General features: G+C 43.1%; 1 protein-coding gene across 1 annotated transcript in view; it reads left to right on the top strand.

The window, feature by feature from the left end:
- Positions 1-3264: 3264 nt before the first annotated feature.
- The window catches only part of GPC5 (glypican 5), a 610423-nt gene continuing 593064 nt past the window's right edge, over positions 3265-20623 (top strand). The window contains exons 1-2 of the mRNA XM_088051284.1: positions 3265-3480; positions 5170-5257. Of these exons, the coding sequence (XP_087907410.1) occupies positions 3265-3480; positions 5170-5257 (304 nt within the window). The remainder of the gene's footprint in view (positions 3481-5169; positions 5258-20623) is intronic.

The raw sequence follows: 20623 nt of genomic DNA, 5'->3' as shown, positions 1-20623 counted from the left end.
ACCAAACTGTAGCACCTTCTCTTGGTCTGTCACTACTCGTTTATTTTCTTTATAAATAAAAGACCCTAAAAGCACCAAAAATAATGTTACAAATACTTTTTAATAAATCTCATTCTAACAAAGAGCATAAGGACAAGGAGCTGACATCACTAGTGTACATCTCACTAGATAATGCTGTTTGTTTAACAGACTTAGAAAAGTTTTATTTTTCCTTCAGGTAATTTTTCTTTTCTTTTTAGAAATAGCTTGATAAAGTACCAAATTCCTAAGATTTCTTAGCAGTGTGTACTGCATAACATACACATTACCTGTGATCTTGAGTGATGTATAAAGTAAACTTATTTCATATTCTTTTTTAAACAGAACTGACTGGCCTTTGTTAAGGTGCCAGTCTTTGCTTTGAACATAATTTCTGTACCTTATTACATCAGATTCCTAATCAGCTACACAGGAATAGTAATTGCCATGTCACACTATTGTGAAGGTAAGTATTATGATATGATGTTCTCACCTACTGTAGCAAAGAAAAGTAAGATGGGCAGTGCTTTATAAAGGACAAGTGGATAAGTTCATACATGTTAAAGGCCAGTGACCTTAGAGCCTTAATTTCTGATACAAAACAGTATTTACTGTTTTAAAAATTTTCCATTAAAGGGAATTTAGAGTTGTGTCACTTTTTCCTCTTTAGGAAAGCAGTTCTCAATTTAGTGGATTCTACTCCAGTTACATTTAAATTATCTGTAGGAGAAACCACTAGAGCTATGAAACATAGAACATGAAACAGTGACACACTTGCTCGTGGATGACCTGTGCACACAATGGCTTTATGAAGACCATTCCACTGGTTTCAGTAGGAGACAGATTGGGTCCTATGAGCACAACCATTTGAGTCAGTGAAATACTACATTTCTCTTCATCAATAGTCTGTTTCTTCTAGGTGTGGGGAGAACACAAGACACTTATGTCCTGAATGCACTATCCTCTCTCAATAAAGTCACTGAAAAAAAATGCAAATGAATAGTTACTGGAAAAAAAAAAAAAAAAAAAGGTCTAGTCTTCTTCCTCATTTATGCTTTTGTTGGCTCTTTTCAGCCAGTGGAAAGTTTGGTGTGCTGTGATGTTATGTTCCCTATCACTTCATTTACTCTAGGTTCTGAGGAGAATACCTGCCTAGCTTTGCAAAAGCCATTTGGAATCTTTGGATATAAGACAAGGGTTGAAACTTTACCTGTTCAGTCAGTGGGACTATTGCCACTAACTTTGGCAAGGCATGGAGTTCATCCAAAGCAGTAAGAACAAAAATACCCTTCTATTTGCATCTTACTGCATTTTGTTGGCCTTTTTGCCAAAGGTTAGAGGATTACAGAGAAAAAAAAAATAATTAAAATTACAGAAATGGTTTTGGGGGTGTGGAGAGGTAAACAGGGCTAAAGGAGCTTTGGCTGCAAGGAAAAACAACTTCAGTATTACTAAAATAAAATGTAAAAACCAATAGCACTTTCCCTTACTGTGGTTTCAAAAAGCAGCTGTGGTTCTGAAAAGGTCATTTATCAACACAGAATTGTAAAGTATTTTTTGTGAACATCAGTAAATACATATTTAAGAGAAAAAAATGAAACTCAAACTACAAGGTGTGGATGAGAAAAAACTTACAATCTACTTGTATGACATTTGACATGACATTATATATGAATACTAAAAGAAACCCCAAACACAACTCTTGTTTTTTACATTCCAAAGATTCGTAAAAAAAGTAAAAGATACTGTTGTAGGTTTATTGAAATGTATTTACAAGCACAGAACTACTGGTGTCCTATTTTGAAAAGCTACAAAACAAGATAAACTGAGGTAAACTTTTTCTGGTATGTGCTGAATGTTACTAAACTAATTTGTAAAAACAAATACGCTAGTTTGCAAAAATCACTGGACAACAACGTAATACGACAGTAAATAAACCGTCCAAGTGCTTTAGAAATTGCAAATTCAGGCTACAGTTTTTCTGGTGTTTTATTCAGAAGCAAAGTGATTTTTCTGTTTCTAATGACGTAAAAAACTACAGATCTGTAAATGCTGATCTATCAAATATCACTATTGTGCAAAACAATGTAATATAATATCAATAACTAAAGGCACTTTCACCTTCTAAAATACAGGATTTATCTAGTCCGTAAAATAAGCATCTATGTAATGGAAACGTATGTTCATTTCCAACTATCATTTTCTATCAGAGTCCAGAAAACTGAGGTGAAGACAAACAGGAAAACCTAGTCACACACCTCACTTACGCACTTTGCCCCCTCATCTACGCAGCTTTGTGGCAATGAAGGTCCTGGCGCTTTCTGCCGGCCCCGGCCGCGGGTCCCTGAGGGCCCTCGGGGCAGCCGCAGCCGATGGTGGCTCCGAGCGGGATTCAGCTCCTGGGGCTCGCCAGCAGAGAACCTGCCCAAGACGGCGGGTGACACCGGCGAGAGCCCAGCGCAGCCTCCGGAATTCGCACCTGGGGTCCGTCTGTCGCGGGTGGGACCCCCATCCGAGACCGCCGGACCGGGATGCTGCTGATGCTGCTCGCCTCCCCACACCTCTCCCACTCGCACCCTCCGAATCAGGTTTCCTATCTTGCCATTCCGCCACATCCAAGCGCAGGAGTTTCCTCCGGACAAGTGCAGCCACATGCGGCACCACCCCCTCCATCCCAGAGCTCCGCGTGGGGCCGGGGACGCGGCTGGGGCGGGACGGGCGCGGCGCTCCCGCTTTCCCAACCGCGCTCAACTTCGCGGGGCGGGCCCAGCCCTGCACGCACCCCACGGCCGGGCCTCCCCGGGCCCTCCCGTGACCGCGGGGCCACCATGTGCATCTCCCACCCCGTGCCTTCCTCCCTCCCTCCTTCCCTCCCCTTCCCCACCGCCTGCGCAGGCAGGATGCGCGCGGCACCGCCATCCCCCGGCGGGAGCCCTGCGCGGTGCGGTGCGGTGGGCACCCCGCTCCCCCGCCGCGGCCCGGCCCCAGCGGAACCGCGGAGACAAAGTTTGCGGCAGCGGCGGTGGTGCCCGTGCAGCGCGGGGCAGGCCGGGCGGGCGGCGAGCTCGGTGCATGCCTGGTGCGTGGATGAATCGCAGCAGGCGGCGGCGGGCGGGGGCGGGGGCCGCGGCCGGCGATTGGGCGGCGCGGCGCTCGGAAGCACTTTGTTTTCTATTCTAATGAGGGCGGAGCGGGGCTTGTGGATATTTACGTTGAGGCGGGAGCCGCCGCCCTTCATTCACCCACATGGTCCCCGAGCCCGCCCGCTGCTGCCGCCGGGACCTGCCTTCGCGCCACTTCGCTTCCCCCCCCCCTTCCCCCCCCCCCCCTCAGCCTCTACCCCCTCATCCGCCCCGCCGGGGAGCGGCGCGGAGTGGCTCCCCTCGACTGGGCCGGCCACGCCGCGCCGGGGCCGCAAGAGAAGGGAGGAGGAGGGAAGATGGTGGCGGCGGCCGCTGGCTGGTGAGTGTCGCTGCCGCGCGCGTGTCGCTGACAGGAAACCTGTTGTGAGGCGGCGGCGGCCGCCCGGCTCGGGGGGCGAGCCCGGGGAGGCAGCGCGGCGGCGGCGGGGGGCGGGCGGGCGACTCAGAGGCGGCGGCGACGGTAGCTGGTGGGGCCGCTGCGAGTGGCCGGGGCGGTAGGAGGGGGTGTGGGTGGGCGGCGGGGGGAGCCAGGAGAAGGGCGCATGGCGCGGCGCCTCCCGAGCTCGCACACGGGGCGGGAGGGGCTGGAATGAGGGAGATTTGAAAAAGCGTGCGCGCCGCTCGCCGCTGCAGTGAGTCCCGCCGCCCCCTTCCCGTCCCCCCCCCCCCCCCTCCTCCCGCTGCGCTCCGGGCCCGGGGCACCTCGCCGGGCCATGGTGGCGCGGGGAGCGGCCGAGCCCCCGGGACGGGCAGGGCAGGGCGGCGTGCGCGGCACAATGGCAGCGGCGGACGGGGGTGGGCGCGGGCGGGGATTCTACCCCCGCGGGCCGCGGGGGGAAGGCCCGTCCGGGAAAGTTTGCGCCGTGCCCGGCGCGGCTGCGGGGGGAGCTGGCGGCGCCAGAACAAAGCCGCACGTGGGGCAGAGGCCGCGGCGGCGGCGCGGGGGCTCCGCTCGCCGCCCACGCCCAGCTCTGGAACGGCAGCAGCGGTAAAAGAGGCGGCGGGTGGGGAGGGACGGGGGGCAGGGCGCGGGTCGGGGGGGGGCTCTCGGGGAGTTCCCGGCGGAGGCGCTTTGTGCTCCGTCGCCCCCCGGGGGGGGGGGCGCGGGGCCCCGGGGAGGGGGCCGCGCCGCGGGCTCCGAGCGCGCCCCGGGCCCCCCCGCATGGGCTTTTGTTCGCAGGAGGGGCGGGGGCGGCGGACCCGTCTCTTCCCCCTCCCCTCCCCCCCCCCCCCCCCTAGTTCTCCGCCGCGGTGCGGGCCCTCCCGCTTCTCCGGGGCAGGCGGACGGGGGATAGCGGGCGCGCCCCGCGCCGCCGCTCGGGAGCCGCGAGCTTCATTACGAAATCGGCGCGGCGGCGGCAGCTGCGGGCCCTCGGCGGCGCCATGTTGCTGGGAAGGGGGAGGAGGCGGGGGACATGGCGGCGGCTGCGTGCTGAGGCCGATTGTTCCCTGTTAGGCCCGGAGCCGCGTGTGGGCAGCGGCGGCCCGGGGAGCCGCCTCCCCTCCCCACGCCGCAGCCCTTTCCCAGTCCGGGTGGCCCTCGGGCGCGGGCGGGCACGACCCTTTTGCGTCCGCCAGGGCTGCGGGGCTCGGCGGGGCCCGGGCGGGCGCGCGGGGGGGGCGTCACGCCGTAGCCGGGCTGTGACCTCCGCGCTGCCGGCGGCGGCGCCCCCTGGCGGCCGGCTCTGTGTTCTCGGCGAGCACGTGCTGCGGGGAGCGGGCCCGGCCCCGCAGCCGCCCCGGCCCGGCCCGGGCCCAGGGCTCGCAGCCGGCAGCGTGGGAGGGGTCCCGCCTAGGCGCACAGGGGATCCGCTTACCGGGAAATAGCGTGAGCGGTGTGGTGTGTCGTACGGGGCGGTTCATGGCCGCCCGAGGGGGTACGGAGCGTTTCGCGCCCTCCCCGGAGGGGTGGAGTGGGGATGGGGAGCGCTGGGTTTGGGAAGTTACTCGGTGACTTTGTTCACTCCTCAGCAACAAAAAGCAAGTAACTCGGTGGTTTTTTTCGCAGTATCCACACGTGCAGCTGGATGTAATGAAGCTTTCTGTGGATGTTGCAGCAGTGTGTTTGCAGTGGAAGTTCGTTTCAGTGGATGATGGTAAGTTTTTACTTTTTAATTATTTTCTAATTATAAAGGCAGAAGCAGTTCTTCTGAGGCTCAGGCTCTGACTTCAGTTAGGGCCACTGAATTCCAAACAGTTCCTTGAGATTGGATGCATGTGTTGCAGTTCACAATTTGACTCATTTAAAGTAGAATAATGCAAGTTTCCAAAGCAATCATTTGGTTGACTAAAGCAGTTGGATAGTGAGGAAGTTTTAAAAATCTTTAGATTTGATATCTTGGATTTTTCTTTTTTTCTTTTAGTAAAGCTCCTTTCTTTTAGTCAGTCCAACATAAGCTAGTTTTATTGTAGTTTTAAAGTACTATGCTAAATTAGCTGTAAGTATCAGGTAAGATCCATTATATTTACATGTTCCTTCAAGTTTATATGCCTTATTTCAGAAGGACTAACATAAGTTTTCAAATTTTGAATATAATACTGTCCTACATTACTGAACCTCAGGTCTGTAATAAGGTGTAATATGGTTGTGGGTAGTATATTTTACAGCCATCATTAGAACCTGCATTTTGTTGCTAGATAGACCAATCTAAATGCCATGGTAGGAATTGTAATTTGAGACAGGATATCTGTGGCAGTAGCAGCAAGTATTCTAACTGGACAGCAAAGTGAGTAATTGGGAAACTTAGAAAGGTACCTGCCACGTCATAAGGTGGTTTCTGGACTTCAGAAAGCTGATGGCAGGATATGTTCAATCTAATTTTAAAATCTCTGTTTTTTTGGAATTGGATGTAAACTTTTTAATTGAAGAGAGTTGGTGGGAGCTCTTAACCAGATTCGGGTTTGTCTTGGAGGAGTTGGTTATTTTTAACTCTTCAAGTTGTTGTGGCATTCTGAAAACAGTGTGGGAGAAGCATTTGTTTAATTTTCACATTTGGGTCTTCTACTGTGAGTCAGCATTGATTTTGATACTCTTTAGTATTGCATATGAGTGTCCTGGACTGGGCTGATGGGCTGCTTCAGTTGATTCTGAAGGAGGTCTTTAGCCCAGAAACATGAATATTTGTTCCAAAGCTTGTAATTCGAAACCTGATCGAATACTCACTTTGTTCTTTTCTTTCAGCAGGTACAAGGTAGACAACATATCTTGAATTTCTAAAAAAACGCTGTTTGCGTCAGAGTAATGTCAAAGTGCTTACAGTGCAGGTAGTGATATATAGAACCTACTGCAGTGAAGGCACTTGTAGCATTATGTTGACAACTGCCTCAGGAGATCTTGCAGGACTTCAGAGAATGGAAAGGTACAGTGTGGTGGTGTCGAGTGCTTTTTGTACTAAGGTGCATCTAGTGCAGATAGTGAAGTAGATTAGCATCTACTGCCCTAAGTGCTCCTTCTGGCATAAGAAGTTATGTCTTCATCCAGTCACTCAGGTTAAGACTGTAGATGTTCCAGTAGTTTTCTGCTTTGCAGACTTCTGTTAGTTTTGCATAGTTGCACTACAAGAAGAGAGTGGTTGTGCAAATCTATGCAAAGCTGATGGTGGCCTGTTACAATCTACATCGTGGACTTTGAATGCTTTCTGCTGGTTATGGGATATTTTGTGGCCTTCCTTATTTTAACAGCAGTCTAGTGAATGACAGCTCTTGTAGCACTAAAGTGCTTATAGTGCAGGTAGTGTTCACTAATCTACTGCATTATAAGCACTTAAAGTACTGCTAGCTGTAGAACTACATAATAAGTATGTCTTAGAATTTATTTGTTATTGAACACTGTTCTCTGGTTAGTTTTGCAGGTTTGCATCCAGCTGTATGATACTCTGCTGTGCAAATCCATGCAAAACTGACTGTGGCAGTGACAAGTCAGTCAGTGAGTGTGGAAAAATTATACCCCTTTCTACACAGGTTGGGATCAGTTGCAATGCTGTGTGTGTCTGTGGTATTGCACTTGTCCCGGCCTGTTGAGGTTGGTGGGGATAGAGGCTGAAACACCCTTGTAGCTTTAAGGAATTACTCCTTCACTGATCCATGAAACTTTAAATTTCTGAGTTTTGTTTTGTTTTTTTTAAATGTCATGTAATTCTCTGTGTAACCAGACTTGGATTTATTTGTATTTGGCTTCTTGTTTGTATGTATTGGATTTGTTGCTGACAGTATGTATTCACTGAAATTCTTTAATGTGTTTATTTTTTCCTTAAAGCTTATATCATTACTTTTCTATTAAACTAAGGTGGATGCTTGTTTACAGTTTCTTTATGAATTTCTTGGGAAGAAATGGGTCTTGAGTACCAAAAATCTGGATGAAAGTTCAAACTTGTTCCGCATAAGCTTGCTTTGCAAATTCAAATTATATTAAGGATTCAGCAGCTTCCTTTTTTAATGCTTCTTACAATATTGAAACGCTACGTTTTCTAAATGGTAATGGGGGTGCATTTTTAGCCTTAGTTCTCTATCTAGAATTTGTCAAATTAAAGAGTAACAAATGAGGTTACAGGCAGAGCCTTAATCATTCATCACCTATGGAATCTTTAATACGTGTCCACTTACTGTGGAGTTTCTGCATTGATGAGTGTAACAGTGGTCAGCTTGTAACCTTTTTAGTGAATCACTTAGCGTGTGACAGAAAGCAAAGAAATAAAACATCTCTTGAGCTTCCTGAAGAACTTAATCTGAAGGAAAAGTCAACCAAATAACTGCTTCAAAGAGGCTGAGATTGGTTGTTTGGGAAAGTTGTGGTAACCGGCTCTATAAGGAGGAATCGCTAAAATCTGGAAGTGGAGCATTCAACACACCTTGCATTGTTGGATGAGCTGCACAGTAGTAAACTACGCTTAATAGCTTAAATGTTGATGGTTTTAGTTCTAAAACAGGCTTCTGGAGGACTAAATAAATTCAGATTACTCTCTTAGCTGCTTTAAGCCACCAGACCCTATATAGTAGTTTAAAGTAGAATAGAGTTCCTTTGTGATGGGAAAATATGGGTCAATGCTGCCCTTGCTCTTCTTACTTCAAATTCAAATGGAATATGAAGCTAAATGGGTCGTTCCTAAAGAGTGTTGAACACAGTATTGCAATACTATCTTGCCATATTACTCTGTCCTCTAGCAGGAAGTTGAAAATACATAGATGGCTTTGGCATCCTTCTTTCTGAAGTAATCAAGCCATGTTTGGCTTGTGCATGCTGCTCAGTTACTACTGCTTTTGCTGTCTCTGTTCAGGAAGTATTGCTTAGATAGGTTTCTTGCCCCAAATACTCTTTTCCAAGCTTAGAATTTTTTTCTTAGTCTTGCTGATTAGAGGAAGCTTGTGTCTATGGAGTCAGCAGATGAGGTGTGTGTCTTGTCCCGATTTCTGGATGCTCAGTTTCTGCAGTAGTCTGCTGGTGATGGCAGGTTTAACTCTTTAAAGTGTAAAAGCAGTATTCTCAAAAGTTAAAATGCAGGAAATGTTTTAATATGTGATCATGTTTATACTGATCATGTTTATACCATGTAAGTATGAAGTTTTGAAATGCCTGAAGATGTGTATTAGTTGGACAGTGAAGCCTTGCAAAATCAAGTGCTTGCCACAAGCAGGTTTTATGTCAGTGGAGTTTTATCTATTGAGTGTGTTGCAGTGTACCTGCTTTTAATACTTTCATGTGAAAATTGAAAACTCTGTGGCATATTTTGTGTTGGCATCATAAATTCTTTTAATGCCTGGACTCCAAAAAAAATTTTAATGTGATGCAGGTATGAGAAACGATTTTGTAACTTATGCAGCATCTTCAAGATGCAGTAAACTCTTCTTTAGTCAATAAGCAGTTGTAGCATGGCCTTTCTAATGCTAGGCTTATTTTCATGCTCTCAATACAGCATTGGCTTATTGGTCGTAGAACTTAAGTTTCAAGTTAGTCATACGCTCTTTTTGGAAAACACCTAATATTTTAATACTCAGATTATACTTTTCCACTTTAACTTTGTATTCTCATTGTTATGTAATAAGTAAATCCAGTCCTGTCTTACATTAAGTTCTGTGTAAACTGGGCTTTTTCAGTCTCCTGAATGTTTATCACCAGCTCTATACATTGGTTTCAGTGTAGCTGAGACACTGCAGTAGTTGACAGGAGACTGTAGGGAGAGAAGTGATGCTGCTAAGTTCAGCTGGTTTTACTGAATTAAGTTGATCCTTGTCTCTGATCTTCACAAAGATGTGACTAGAGAGTAGTGGTTAGATGGCTGAAAAAGTGCCAGTTGAAAAATCCTGCAGAAATCCCAAGAGGCATTTTCATGCAGGTGTATTCCACCTTTCTGTTAAAAGTATCACAGGTACATGGGGTGTGTATTTCTACTTGCTTTGATACAGGTACTTGTTTCTACAGTGAACTGCTGTGAATTAGTCTGAGCAATACAAACTTCAAGGAGATTGGTTTAATGAAGATAAACCTGCATGGATTTTTAGGAATTGTCTAAAGTGAAGATACTTTTTTGAAGTGTATTATGCAGGAAGAGCATAGATTACACTGTCTTTCTAAACAAAAAGTAAAAAAAATTCCAAGCAGTAGTAACACTTCCTGTAGTCCTAGTATAGCACAATTACCCCTAAAAGAAAAACCTTAGCCATAGAAAAATCTGTATACTTGGTATTTATTTGAAAGCATACTGGGAAATGAAACATTTTTTCACTAATTTGTCACTGGCTGATACGGAAAAAAACCAGGTCAGTTCTTTAGAATTGACTTGTGCTGACATTTGAAATTGACTAGTGAGATGACTGTCGGGCACAGACGTTTTGAGCTTTTTCATAGATATTAAATGAACAGGACAAGAAAGGAGGTGGTTGCAGAGTTGGAGTTCTCTGACATAGATGACTTTCTACCATAGAAAATGCAGTGTGCTATGTTCTGCAGTACATCACTCGTATTTGTGTAGTTCATAAGTGGTGTTGTGTACAAAGTCTTGCTAAAGACTCAGCTTGCTTTAAATCTGTGATCATTGGCATTCATTTCCATACCACTTTTCCTTATCGTCCCCCAATCATATAATTGGTTCCCTGAAGCCTTTAGTCTGTCTGGTTCTGATAGCTTTATATGAATAGGTTAATGGCATTCAGTATATGAAACACAGAAGCGTCATGGATCCAGAACAGAAAGGAGTGGACTGCATCATGTTGCGACTCTTCATAGAAGCCTTGCTATGAAATCTACAGTTCTCTGAAGAGCCAGTTTCTGGTAAATTTCTTCCCTGCTCCCATTTTTGGGTGATGTCTAAAGGAAAAGATGTTGGAGGAAAATACAAATGTGCTGTTAGAATTCTCCATTTACTACATCTATTCTAATGGGTATCTGCTGTGCTTGTGTTTCTTGTATCTGTGTAACATCTATCTTTAATGATATAGCAAGAGAAGCGTCAAAGCAGGTACCTGTCAGTGTGATGCATGGGAATTGTCTGGAATCTGAGATTACGCATGCGTTCCCACCCTGCCACTGTTGAATGCGACAGGTTCTGAAACTCGGAAGGCAGTCTGGAACAGGACAAACAAAAATTTTTGCGTACATTCATTCCAATAGAGTTAATACATGGCTGTTTAATACAGCCAGTTGGGTTCTTGGTGGGAGGAGAACTGACTAATAGGTGGAGACTGAGTTATAAAATGAAACTTATTCTGGATTTTTTCACTGCTGTAAGGAAGACAAAACTACAAAAGCCATTGTAGCGTTTCATTCTTGCTGTTAAACAAAACTTAATTTTGCCTAGTTCCTCTTTTAAATGGGTGAGCAATTCTGTGAATTTTGGGCTCAGGTGTTCAAGAGTTTTTGGTGTCACTGGGGTGTTTTTTTCATTACGTTTAACTTGCTGGGATGACAACGTGTAATTCTAGTCTTAAATGCCCAAACACAGAATGCTCGAATAAAAAAATTTAATACTAAAAATTATTTCAGACTCTGAGAGTGAGTCAGATTATTCGCATTGGTAACAAACTACAGGTAAAGCTGTAAATGCAAATAGTTGTGACTTAGGTAGCCTTCTGTGGCATTCTATGGCACTGGGAGATTAGCACTTGAAGGACTGATTCTTCCGAGCATTATGAATTTGTACCAGGTTCAGATATCCACTGTAGCTGAGGGAGGCAATCTCCCTAGTTAAAGGAAAAAATGGCTTTTACATGTGGCCAACATGCTTTGCATGGAACAATTTTTGCACAAGTTTTGTAAACAGGAAGCTGAGACTTTGAACTGAAGAAATGCTCACTTGGATGATTGGTGTTTTGGTAGTATCTGCAATTCAGACAAGTTTTGGTTACTGTTGGCTTACCCAGCCAATTAATGCTAATTACCAATGTATAGCTTGAATTAATGGGGCAAAGTTTGGAAAGGAAAAAAAGCAGTCTGTGATGAATGCTTAAGTGCTATACAAATAATCTATATTGTAGTTAGTGCAAAATACATCTCTGGTGATTTTGGTTGATTTAAAAGTGTGTTTGGAGGAATCTGACTGACAGGTGTGTGTTAGTTTACCTGAGTGGTCATGTCCCACTCTTAGTGGAAAAATGTAGGCCTATTTCCTCTTGGAAATAGTGTGATGCTCCCTGGGATGTGGAAGGTAATCAAGGATGCATGTAAAGATGGGGAAGATGAAAAAACTGAATGGATGGTGAAAGAGTAAAAAGTTCAGTTAAAGCACAAGATTAGTATAACTTGGATTACTTAATCTCTGTTTTGTATACTTTATATGCTGCTGTGACTGACAAGAATGTTAGAGCAACTGTCCTGCTGTGGGGCATGTCAGCAGTTGGGACAGAAATGATCAAGAATTTAACAATTGATAAGATGCACAATAAGAAATCCCTTGGGTGATATGTTATGGAATCTTTAAAAGATTCCAGATATGCACATCTTTTAAGTGCATTTATGGCAGTCCTTTTTTCCTGCTGCGGAACAAATTGACTAGCTCCTGTTTATTGTACACAATGCAGAGATAAAGCTGATTCTACTGTTCAAGAGGACTGGCATTTTTCTATTTACTTCTGTAATTCTTTATCTGTCCTCTCTGCAGAGATGTAAAACACAAACACTTAGGAAGTACTAAGTCAATAGTTAGTTGTTTTGATATATGTGTATCATTTTATTTTCTCACTCCACACTACTCTGGCAAAGGACCATGTTTTATGTGGGAAATAACACTGTACTTCCTTAATATTACTGTATTAGTTTAAAATAAAAGATACTTATGTTAAACCCTGTAAAACTGAGTTCAAGTTTGTTTTACTTTTTTTAACTTTCCTAATAGTTTTCCAAAGACCAAAAAATCTGTCTTGAAAAACTTTGATGTATCTCATTTTCCACAGACAAACTTGAGAACTTAGTACTATTAATTTTTCTAATTTGATAAAACATTGACATAAAAGGTTTCATAATGAAACAAGGATGTCTTAGCAACAACTTTCTTAACTGCAGATAAGAGTATTGGTGTGTGTGATAAGCTCTGCTAATAGGGTTTTAATTTAGGTAAAATCTCCTTCATTACCTAGCAAAACGTTTTGAAAAATAGGTTGGTTGAACAGTAATTGATACCTAGATTTTGTGAATGGAATTACTCTATATGGGGTGAAGGTGTTTGGTTATGCTATAGTAAATAATTTTTGGTAGAATGTAATTTAATGAGTGAGATACTACAGTTTTGGGATGCAGTTTCATGCATCAGTGTTATTACATGAAGCATAAAAGCAAATCATTACTATATATCTGTGTGTTTATCAAAATAACTGCTGCACTGCAAGTCACGAATCTCTTTGAAATTATATTATGGTTATGTTCTCAAGGCTTGTGGAGGATTTTGTGTTAAGAAGTGATCCCTTTCAGGCATCACAGGGAAATGTTGCAATATGACACTGCACGGGGTGGATAACTTCCATGAGCAAGTTGTGCCCTCTGAACTGCTCTATTTGTAATTCAGTTCTAGTCTGAAGGTCCTAAGGTGGTTTTCATTGTTCTGTATGTCACCAAATTGTGCTCCTTGTATTTGTCCCACTTCCTAGAACAGCTTTAGCTCTGATCTTGCATTAACAGATGCTTCTAAAAGTATTGGACTGGATTTCTGTGCAGGTGAGTATGCTGTAAGAACTGATTAGGTGTTGGAAAGCCCAAATATGCTTACTTACATGATTTATGAGAATAAATGTAGAGTATTTTGTGGTTGCTTGATTAACAATCCTACCAGGATTTTTTGGAGTATTTTTCAATGGTCAGACAAGAAGCTTGGAATACCTCAGACTTAGGGGGAAAATGGAATTAGAGATGCTAAAAAAAAATCTGGCTCAGTCACTCTCCTCCTCACCTCTGGGTGGCTGGGGGGAGTATTTGGGGAAGTAGTTCTTTACAGTTTTTCCCATTCATGTTTCTTGATTAGTAGAAACTCACTGATCTGATCCCATGTTAAATCCAAATGCTTGAGTTAAGAGTAGAGCCTGGCAGGCAGCATTTAAGAGGCTGCTCTAGCAGTAAAGTGAAAGGAGGTTTTGCTCAGGGAGATGGCATGAGCAGTCTGGGTTATCCACGGAGATCAGTGCAAACAAAAGTGAGCATGTTCTTTGTCTGGCCGGGTCTGAGTCAGCTCCTGTTTAAAGCTGTATTCTGAATGAGGATGATTCTTTTTACCTTTATTTCCTAGCAACTCACATCCAAGGATTGTATGGATCACTTTGACAACAGATGTTCAGTTGTTGGTACCTACTATTCAAAGTTATTTTTGTCCGTTTTGAAGGTTTGTTTATTAAATTCAGCCAGTAATTAAACAGCCAGTAAAAAGATGCAGTTACACATGAATTCAAATATGTACTGCACTTGAAATTTTGAAAGAAAACCAGCATATTTTCATGTGACTAACGTGTTTCTAAATGGGAAGTTGAGGTGGATAGAGATGGATTAAAACACGGGTAGGATGGGCAAGGGAGAAAAATAATTCCTGGAAAAGAAACTTAATCTGTTGGGGAGACTAGAAGTGTGATCTCTCCAAGAAAGCCTAGAAAGTCTAAGGTAAACTGCTTGGAGTGACAAATAGTGTTTTGCCATTTTTGGATTCATAATTCTGCAATTGTTGTATTTATTGCAGACTTAAGCTTCATTCTAAGAGTGAAATACGTTTTCCTGCTTTTTGTTTGGTGGATTTGGTTTGAGGTTTTGGGTCTTTATTTCAGAGGGGTGGAAGGGGTTTGTTTTCCAGAGAAGAGAGGTAAAAAGCCTGCTGAACTTTGCTGACTGGTAGACTAGTCTCAGTTGTCTCAATTCTAACACAGATCTTGGGTGTGTCAAAGAGTATTTTGACTTTCCTGAGGTAGTCCATTCTGCTTTGGTGATGTGTTTTACATAGAGAGGCTTAGTTTTGAGGGGAAGGGTTTTTTTGGCATTTATAAGAGAAAATTTGGGAGTGTTAGTTTTGAACTATTCCATTAATAGGGTAAGTGAAGTGTTCCTCTTCATTTTAACATGAGTTTCTTGATTACAGAGAATATAATCTTTATAGGTCACTACTTCAAACTGGTGGTTTTCAAATTATTTTTTTCTTTTTTTGTAAAAATCAAAAACTTTTATATTAATTTTCACAGTGAGAATGAAGAGTGGTTAAAAAAGGAATCAGAGCTTTGGAGAATCCCTTTTGCAGTATTTTGTAATGAAGTATTCAAAGACTGTCCTGGATTCCATCTGAAGACGATGGTACTCTTGTATTAACACTACTTTCTCTTCCTCCACAAATCATCAAGTTGTGTCCTGGCAACATACTCCAGTATATCAAAAAGCGAAAGCCTTTTTGCACTGGTTGGATGTCTCTCTGGGTTACTTTGATGTAGTAGTTGTCAAAATAGCATGTCTGGACTCAACCTGGAATTTGAGCTCTATCCTTTATCTACTGAGAAAATTCCCATCCAAACTTAAGCAGCGTCATTTGCCTTGGCAGACATACTTCATGCTCTGACATACGAGTAGTTACTTGGGAAAAAGTTTGTGGGAGCTGCCAACAGCATTGTACGTACCGTGATATCCAGTATTTACAGCTGGGAGCCACATTTTCGGTATCTGGAACCACATGGAGTAAAGCTTCAAAATTATTTGCTCCGTCTGTGGATGTGTAGTTCTACTTGCGAAGTGCCTCTCTAGTACTAAATTAAGAGCTCCGTCTAAAATGTATCGATATGTAGGCCTGTTCCCCCTTGGGGATAGGAAAGCTATAGGATGTTAGGGATCATCTACTTCTAGAAATCTGCTGATTTTCTAGGACATTGAAATTAGGTTACATTCTACCTTACATTCTTTTATAAGAAGTGTGGGGAGCCAACAAGAATGTGTGTTTTTACAGACATAGCAGAAGCAAAGTAACTGTTTAAAATTCAAGGAAAATTTAAGGGATATGGTATATTTATAAAACATGAACTATGTATTTCAAAGTTCTGCTAGCAATGAACTGAGCTTTCCTTCTGTACCCTGAAGGGAACCTTGGCCAAAGAATCTAAAGAACAAATAGGTAAAATTAGTTTACTAATCATCTTCTAGGGAATTCTAATAAAACAGTGGAACAAAACCTAGATCACAATTTTATAAAAATATGCAGGTGTATGTCTTGCTTGTCTGTGTGGCTGCTCAGAAGCATTCCTTGGGATTAAGTGGTCCTTGGTGGTGTGGTAAAATCAGCTCCTTGCTTGAGCGTAAGATCTTTTAAATTGTCCTGCATTCTAAAGTTGCTTTGAGCGCCTTGTTTATGGGTGTCTGGTTTTGGTGTGACAGTGGCGCTGCTGAGGGATACCTCTGGTGCAGGTTGCTGGGCTTGAAAGCTCCACATTGAGATGTGAGTTGAGCTCCAAGTGAGAGCCCAAGACAAGAGGGTGGGAGCTGCCAACCTTTGGGATGAAGGTGGGTGGTGCCAGCGAGGTGAATGGACACTGAGAGACACAGCAGGAGCTGGGAATTGCTGGCTGTTCGGATAATGAAGAAGATGAAGACGGGCATCCCAGCAAGGTGGATGGACACAGAGAAGGGGGCAGGAGCATGGGGAGGCTGAGGGGATAAAAGCCATGGGGTTCTTTAGGAAGGGGTTCCTTCTCAGAGGCACCAGCTTGGACTGTGTGGTACTGCTCCAGGAATAAATAAATAAATTTCTGGAATGAGGCATCTGAGACTCTGCTGTGGGAAACTTGGTCTGACTGTGAGTGGGGTGAGCGGGGAGCCAAGCAGGGCTCCCATCAGGTCACTGGAGCTGCATGCTTGGGAAGGGGCTGTGGTCCCAGCAGTGGAAGTCTGGCCTTGGGGAGTGTGACTGGGAGGGAGCCCATGAATGGTCAGTGTGGGAAATTTTACCAGCACTTGATGCCACAACTTGAGCTGGTGTGCAGTGTGCTCTAGAGACCAGTGCTGCTTCCATAGGGCAGCAACACCACCATGTGTTTGACTGGCAAGGCAAGTGGTCTTTCATGTGGTAGCTGTAACTTGTAGAAGTGGTGCATTAATCAGTAATTGAATCTCCTGTATCATTTGTACACCCTGTCAGAGCTGCAGCTCTCTGCTTCACTAATCTTTTCACTAACTAGAGATTTATCTCTATTTTACTCACTGGGAACATCCTCATCTATTGGCTTTTTATGGTCCCAACAAAATCAAATTCCCTGGCCCCAAATTCCCTGGTGTCTGTGGTGTGCTGCTGGTTGGTAAGTGGGAATTTGCACATACATGGTAAGGATATAGACATGTATAATTGTGATTCATCTGATTGGTCTGTTTTAGTATCGGGGTTATGTTTGTCTTTTGCTAAGAGTTCTCAGGCTCCTTTTTTAAGATCTGCCAGCAAGTCTGAAATGCAGTATTTTTATCAGTCTTCCTAAACTTTGTTTAAAAGTTTTCTAGTCCACTCTATGTATAGAGATAATTAACCTTCTGTAGCATTATTTAGGAATACTACAATGTTAGAATTTTACAAAGTACTGTGGATTCCAGGGAACATCTTGGGGAAACTTTGAGTAAAACTACAGATATTTGTAGTTTCTCTGATTTCCTCTGACTTGCTTTAACCCTTCCCTAAGTGTAAAAGTCAAAAAAAGCAACTATGCTCCCAAATGATGTTTCCTCTTTGTTCTTGAGGGGCCTAAGAAATAGGTTATAGACAAACTAGGGGCCTAAGAAATAGGTTATAGACAAACTAGATGCTTTTTTTTTTTTACTTTATTCAAACTTCAGGAATTGTTCTTTCTTCACAGCTGCTTCTTGTTTCCCTATTCTATAGTTCTCTTTTGCCATATATATGTGTTTCTGTACAGGTACATATATTTATTGTGTATATAAACATATGTGTGGGGGAATGCTACTAATAAATGAAAGCTGGTAAATATTTACATCCACAAAATGTAAGGCAAAGAACAAGTAAAATTACTTGCTGCTTAATATCTACTAAAAATGATCAGGAAATGGAGAAGGAACCACTAGTTTGACACATCATCAACTTGCATGTGTATTTCTGTATTCTCACTGGTGGTGTCTGTGAAACTAAGTTCTTCCAGGAAAACTTGTTTGGAAGAGAAAGAAAGTTTGGTGGGGGTTGGTTGGTTTGGTTTTCCTGCTCTTTTTGAAATCCTGAAATACTGGCAGGGTGAGCTTTTCTGCCTTAGCTAGACTGCAAACATGGGAGGATGCCAAAATACTTTGGGAATTGTGAGGAGTGCCATTGGACAAAATGGGGGAAGGATGTGGATGGAATCCCTTAATGGATGATGAAAGAAAGCGTGAGCAGTTCTTCAAGCAGTTCTGAAGTCACAGGTGGTTGGAAGCACATGAAGGCAAAGCATTGTATTTTTTCCTAGGGATCTGCTATTGCAGTTGGGATACTGAGTGAACAATTATACTTTGCCACAGCCCTTTCTACATGCTCATGCAGGAGTCTCCACCAAGGAATTGGGTGGTTATGCAATATTAACAGATCTTGGATGGCTTAAATATCTGAAGGAAGTTTTGTGTCATGAAACTTCTTGTAGTTGATTTAGTAAGACAGTTCTTGCTGTGGAGTCTGCCTCAGTATATATATTTTCTTATGTGCATGAGCTATTATTTTATAGTAATGAGTGCAACATTCTGTTAAGATAAAGTAAAACTGATCTAAATTCTGGGTTTCTCATAGTTGAACTGTGCAGTTGACTTAACCTTGTAGCTTTCTTGTTCTGTCTTCTACCTGGAGACTGCAGTGCTGTAATATAAATTCATCTTGTTCCAAGATGCCTTGTGAACTGAAATTAGCACTATATACTGTTGCCTACTGGTTAAAATTCTCTAACTTTGTTGTGCTGATTTTTCAGGTGTCCCTTCTCTTCTGCTGATTGAATTCAGGTAAAAATAGAATAGTTCTGTTGGAAGGGACTTACAACAATCATCTAATCTAACTGCTTCGATCACTTCAAAGAAATAAAGTATGTTCCTCAGGACATTGTCCCAGTGCGTCTTAAACATTGTCAGGCTCAAAGGATTGACCACCTCTTTAGGAAGCCTGTTTCAAGGTTTGACCACCTTCTCAGTAAACAAATGCTTCCTGATGTCCAGTGTGAACCTTCCCTGGTGCAGCTCTGAACTGTTCCCACATGTACTATGACTGATCTTGGAAGAGATCAGCACCCCTCTCTTCACTTCTCCTCAGGAAGCCGTAGAGAACAATGTGGTTGTTCCTCAGTCTCCTTTCCAAACTAGTTAACATCAAAATCCTCAGTCACTCCTCATAGGACATCCATTCCAGCCTTTCCACCATCCTGGTGGCTCTCCTCTGGACACATACAAGGACCTCAATATCCTTCTTAAATTATGGACCAGTACTGCATACAGTAGTCAAGGTGAGGTCACACCAATGCTGAATACAGAGGCATAATCCCCTCTCTTGACAGGGTGGTGATGCTGCATTTGATGCACCCCAGGATGTGGTTTGATCTCTTGGATGCTGGGACACTCTTGGATGACTTGGCACTGATCCTGCTGCCAACCAGCAACACCAGACCCCTTTCTGCAGGGCTGCTCTAAGCCACTCCTCTCCCAGTTTGTCCTGCATGCAGAATTTAGTATTTGGACTTGTTAAATTTCACCTCCTTGATGATTATCTAATGCTCCCATCTATCTAGATTCTTCTGCAAGGTCTCTTGCTTCTGTATGGAGTCAAATAGCACCTTCCCGTTTGGTGTTATCAGCAAACTTGCAAATAGTGTTTTCAACTCCACAGAATGTCAGAGCTTGGGACAACTGAGACATTTGGCTGCCTCTACTACTGAGTAGTAGTAGAGCTCCATGACAGAAATTTATTTATAAATAAAGTAGGTACTGTAAGGAAATGAAATAGAGGGAATTAAAACATGAATTTGAAGTGAAAAGTTCAAGATAAAAACATCAAGGTTTAAAACCACAAGTTCAAGGTAAAAAACATCAAGGCTTAGCAGAAACATAGGTGTTCTTTTAAGAGTGCTCTGAGGTAACTTCATTTTGCACATAATAATTACCTTTAAGTATTTTAAAATTTTGGATATAACTGTTTGCAGTAACAAATGTATAAAACCCATTATGAAAGGCTTGTATGAACTTATGACCTAATCTGCAAGGAAATGAATCTGCTGCATAGTTTTATGTAACTGTCTTATTTGAGTGTCCAAATGAAAGGAGAACTTGGAAGAGCTTCTATGGTATTAGATAAATGTCATATCTTTAGAGATGGCAACATAATAATTTGAGATAGGTATCCTTTTTATGAAATACAATGTTTTCATCATTTTAATGGGATGAATATAATTTTATGTCTTAAGTAATGAAGGAAACTCAGTAGTCCCAAAACTTAACATGATGTGCTATATTTACTATTCTGGAATAGAAGTTAGGTAGCTGTTGCCATGTTTGAACAGTTGGTGGCTCCAATGCTTTGCAGCTACCACAATGCATACTGCTGGAACAAGTTAGTTCGAGTCTAGCTGTACTGAACTAGTTAGAAGTGTAAAAGGAAAATTGGAATCAGGAACTTAGTAAATAGCCAAGCACTTGCATTTTAAGCCACTAGGTAAATACCTCCTTTTTACTTCTTAGATAAGCATAAGCTCCACTAATGCTGTCTAGCTTAAGATAAATTATAAAGGGGCTCCTTTACAAAGTGCCAGTTCATAATCAGTAGCAATATTATTAAAAACAGCATAGCTGGCAGCATCCCTGCTCTATATTGCAGGATCATACAGGTAGACAGATGACAGCTATCCTGACCAAGAAAAAGAAGGGAGAGAATAATCAATCCATTTCTGGAAAAGCGGCAGAGATGACCATGTAGACAGTCTTTAAACTGAGACTTGCTCAAGTGCTTATGTACCTAAAAGGGAGAAGTACTTTTGTTTGGGTGTGGAAATAAAGGATTTAGTGGGCACTAATGCTTGATAAAGCA

This window comes from Pseudopodoces humilis, chromosome 2 (genome assembly GCF_049639895.1).
Source record: "Pseudopodoces humilis isolate 2021_Gansu_Grassland_sample_001 chromosome 2, ASM4963989v1, whole genome shotgun sequence".
NCBI classification, from domain to species: domain Eukaryota; kingdom Metazoa; phylum Chordata; class Aves; order Passeriformes; family Paridae; genus Pseudopodoces; species Pseudopodoces humilis.
Note: the sequence above shows the minus strand (reverse complement) of the source record. Positions and strands in the feature narration are given on the sequence as shown.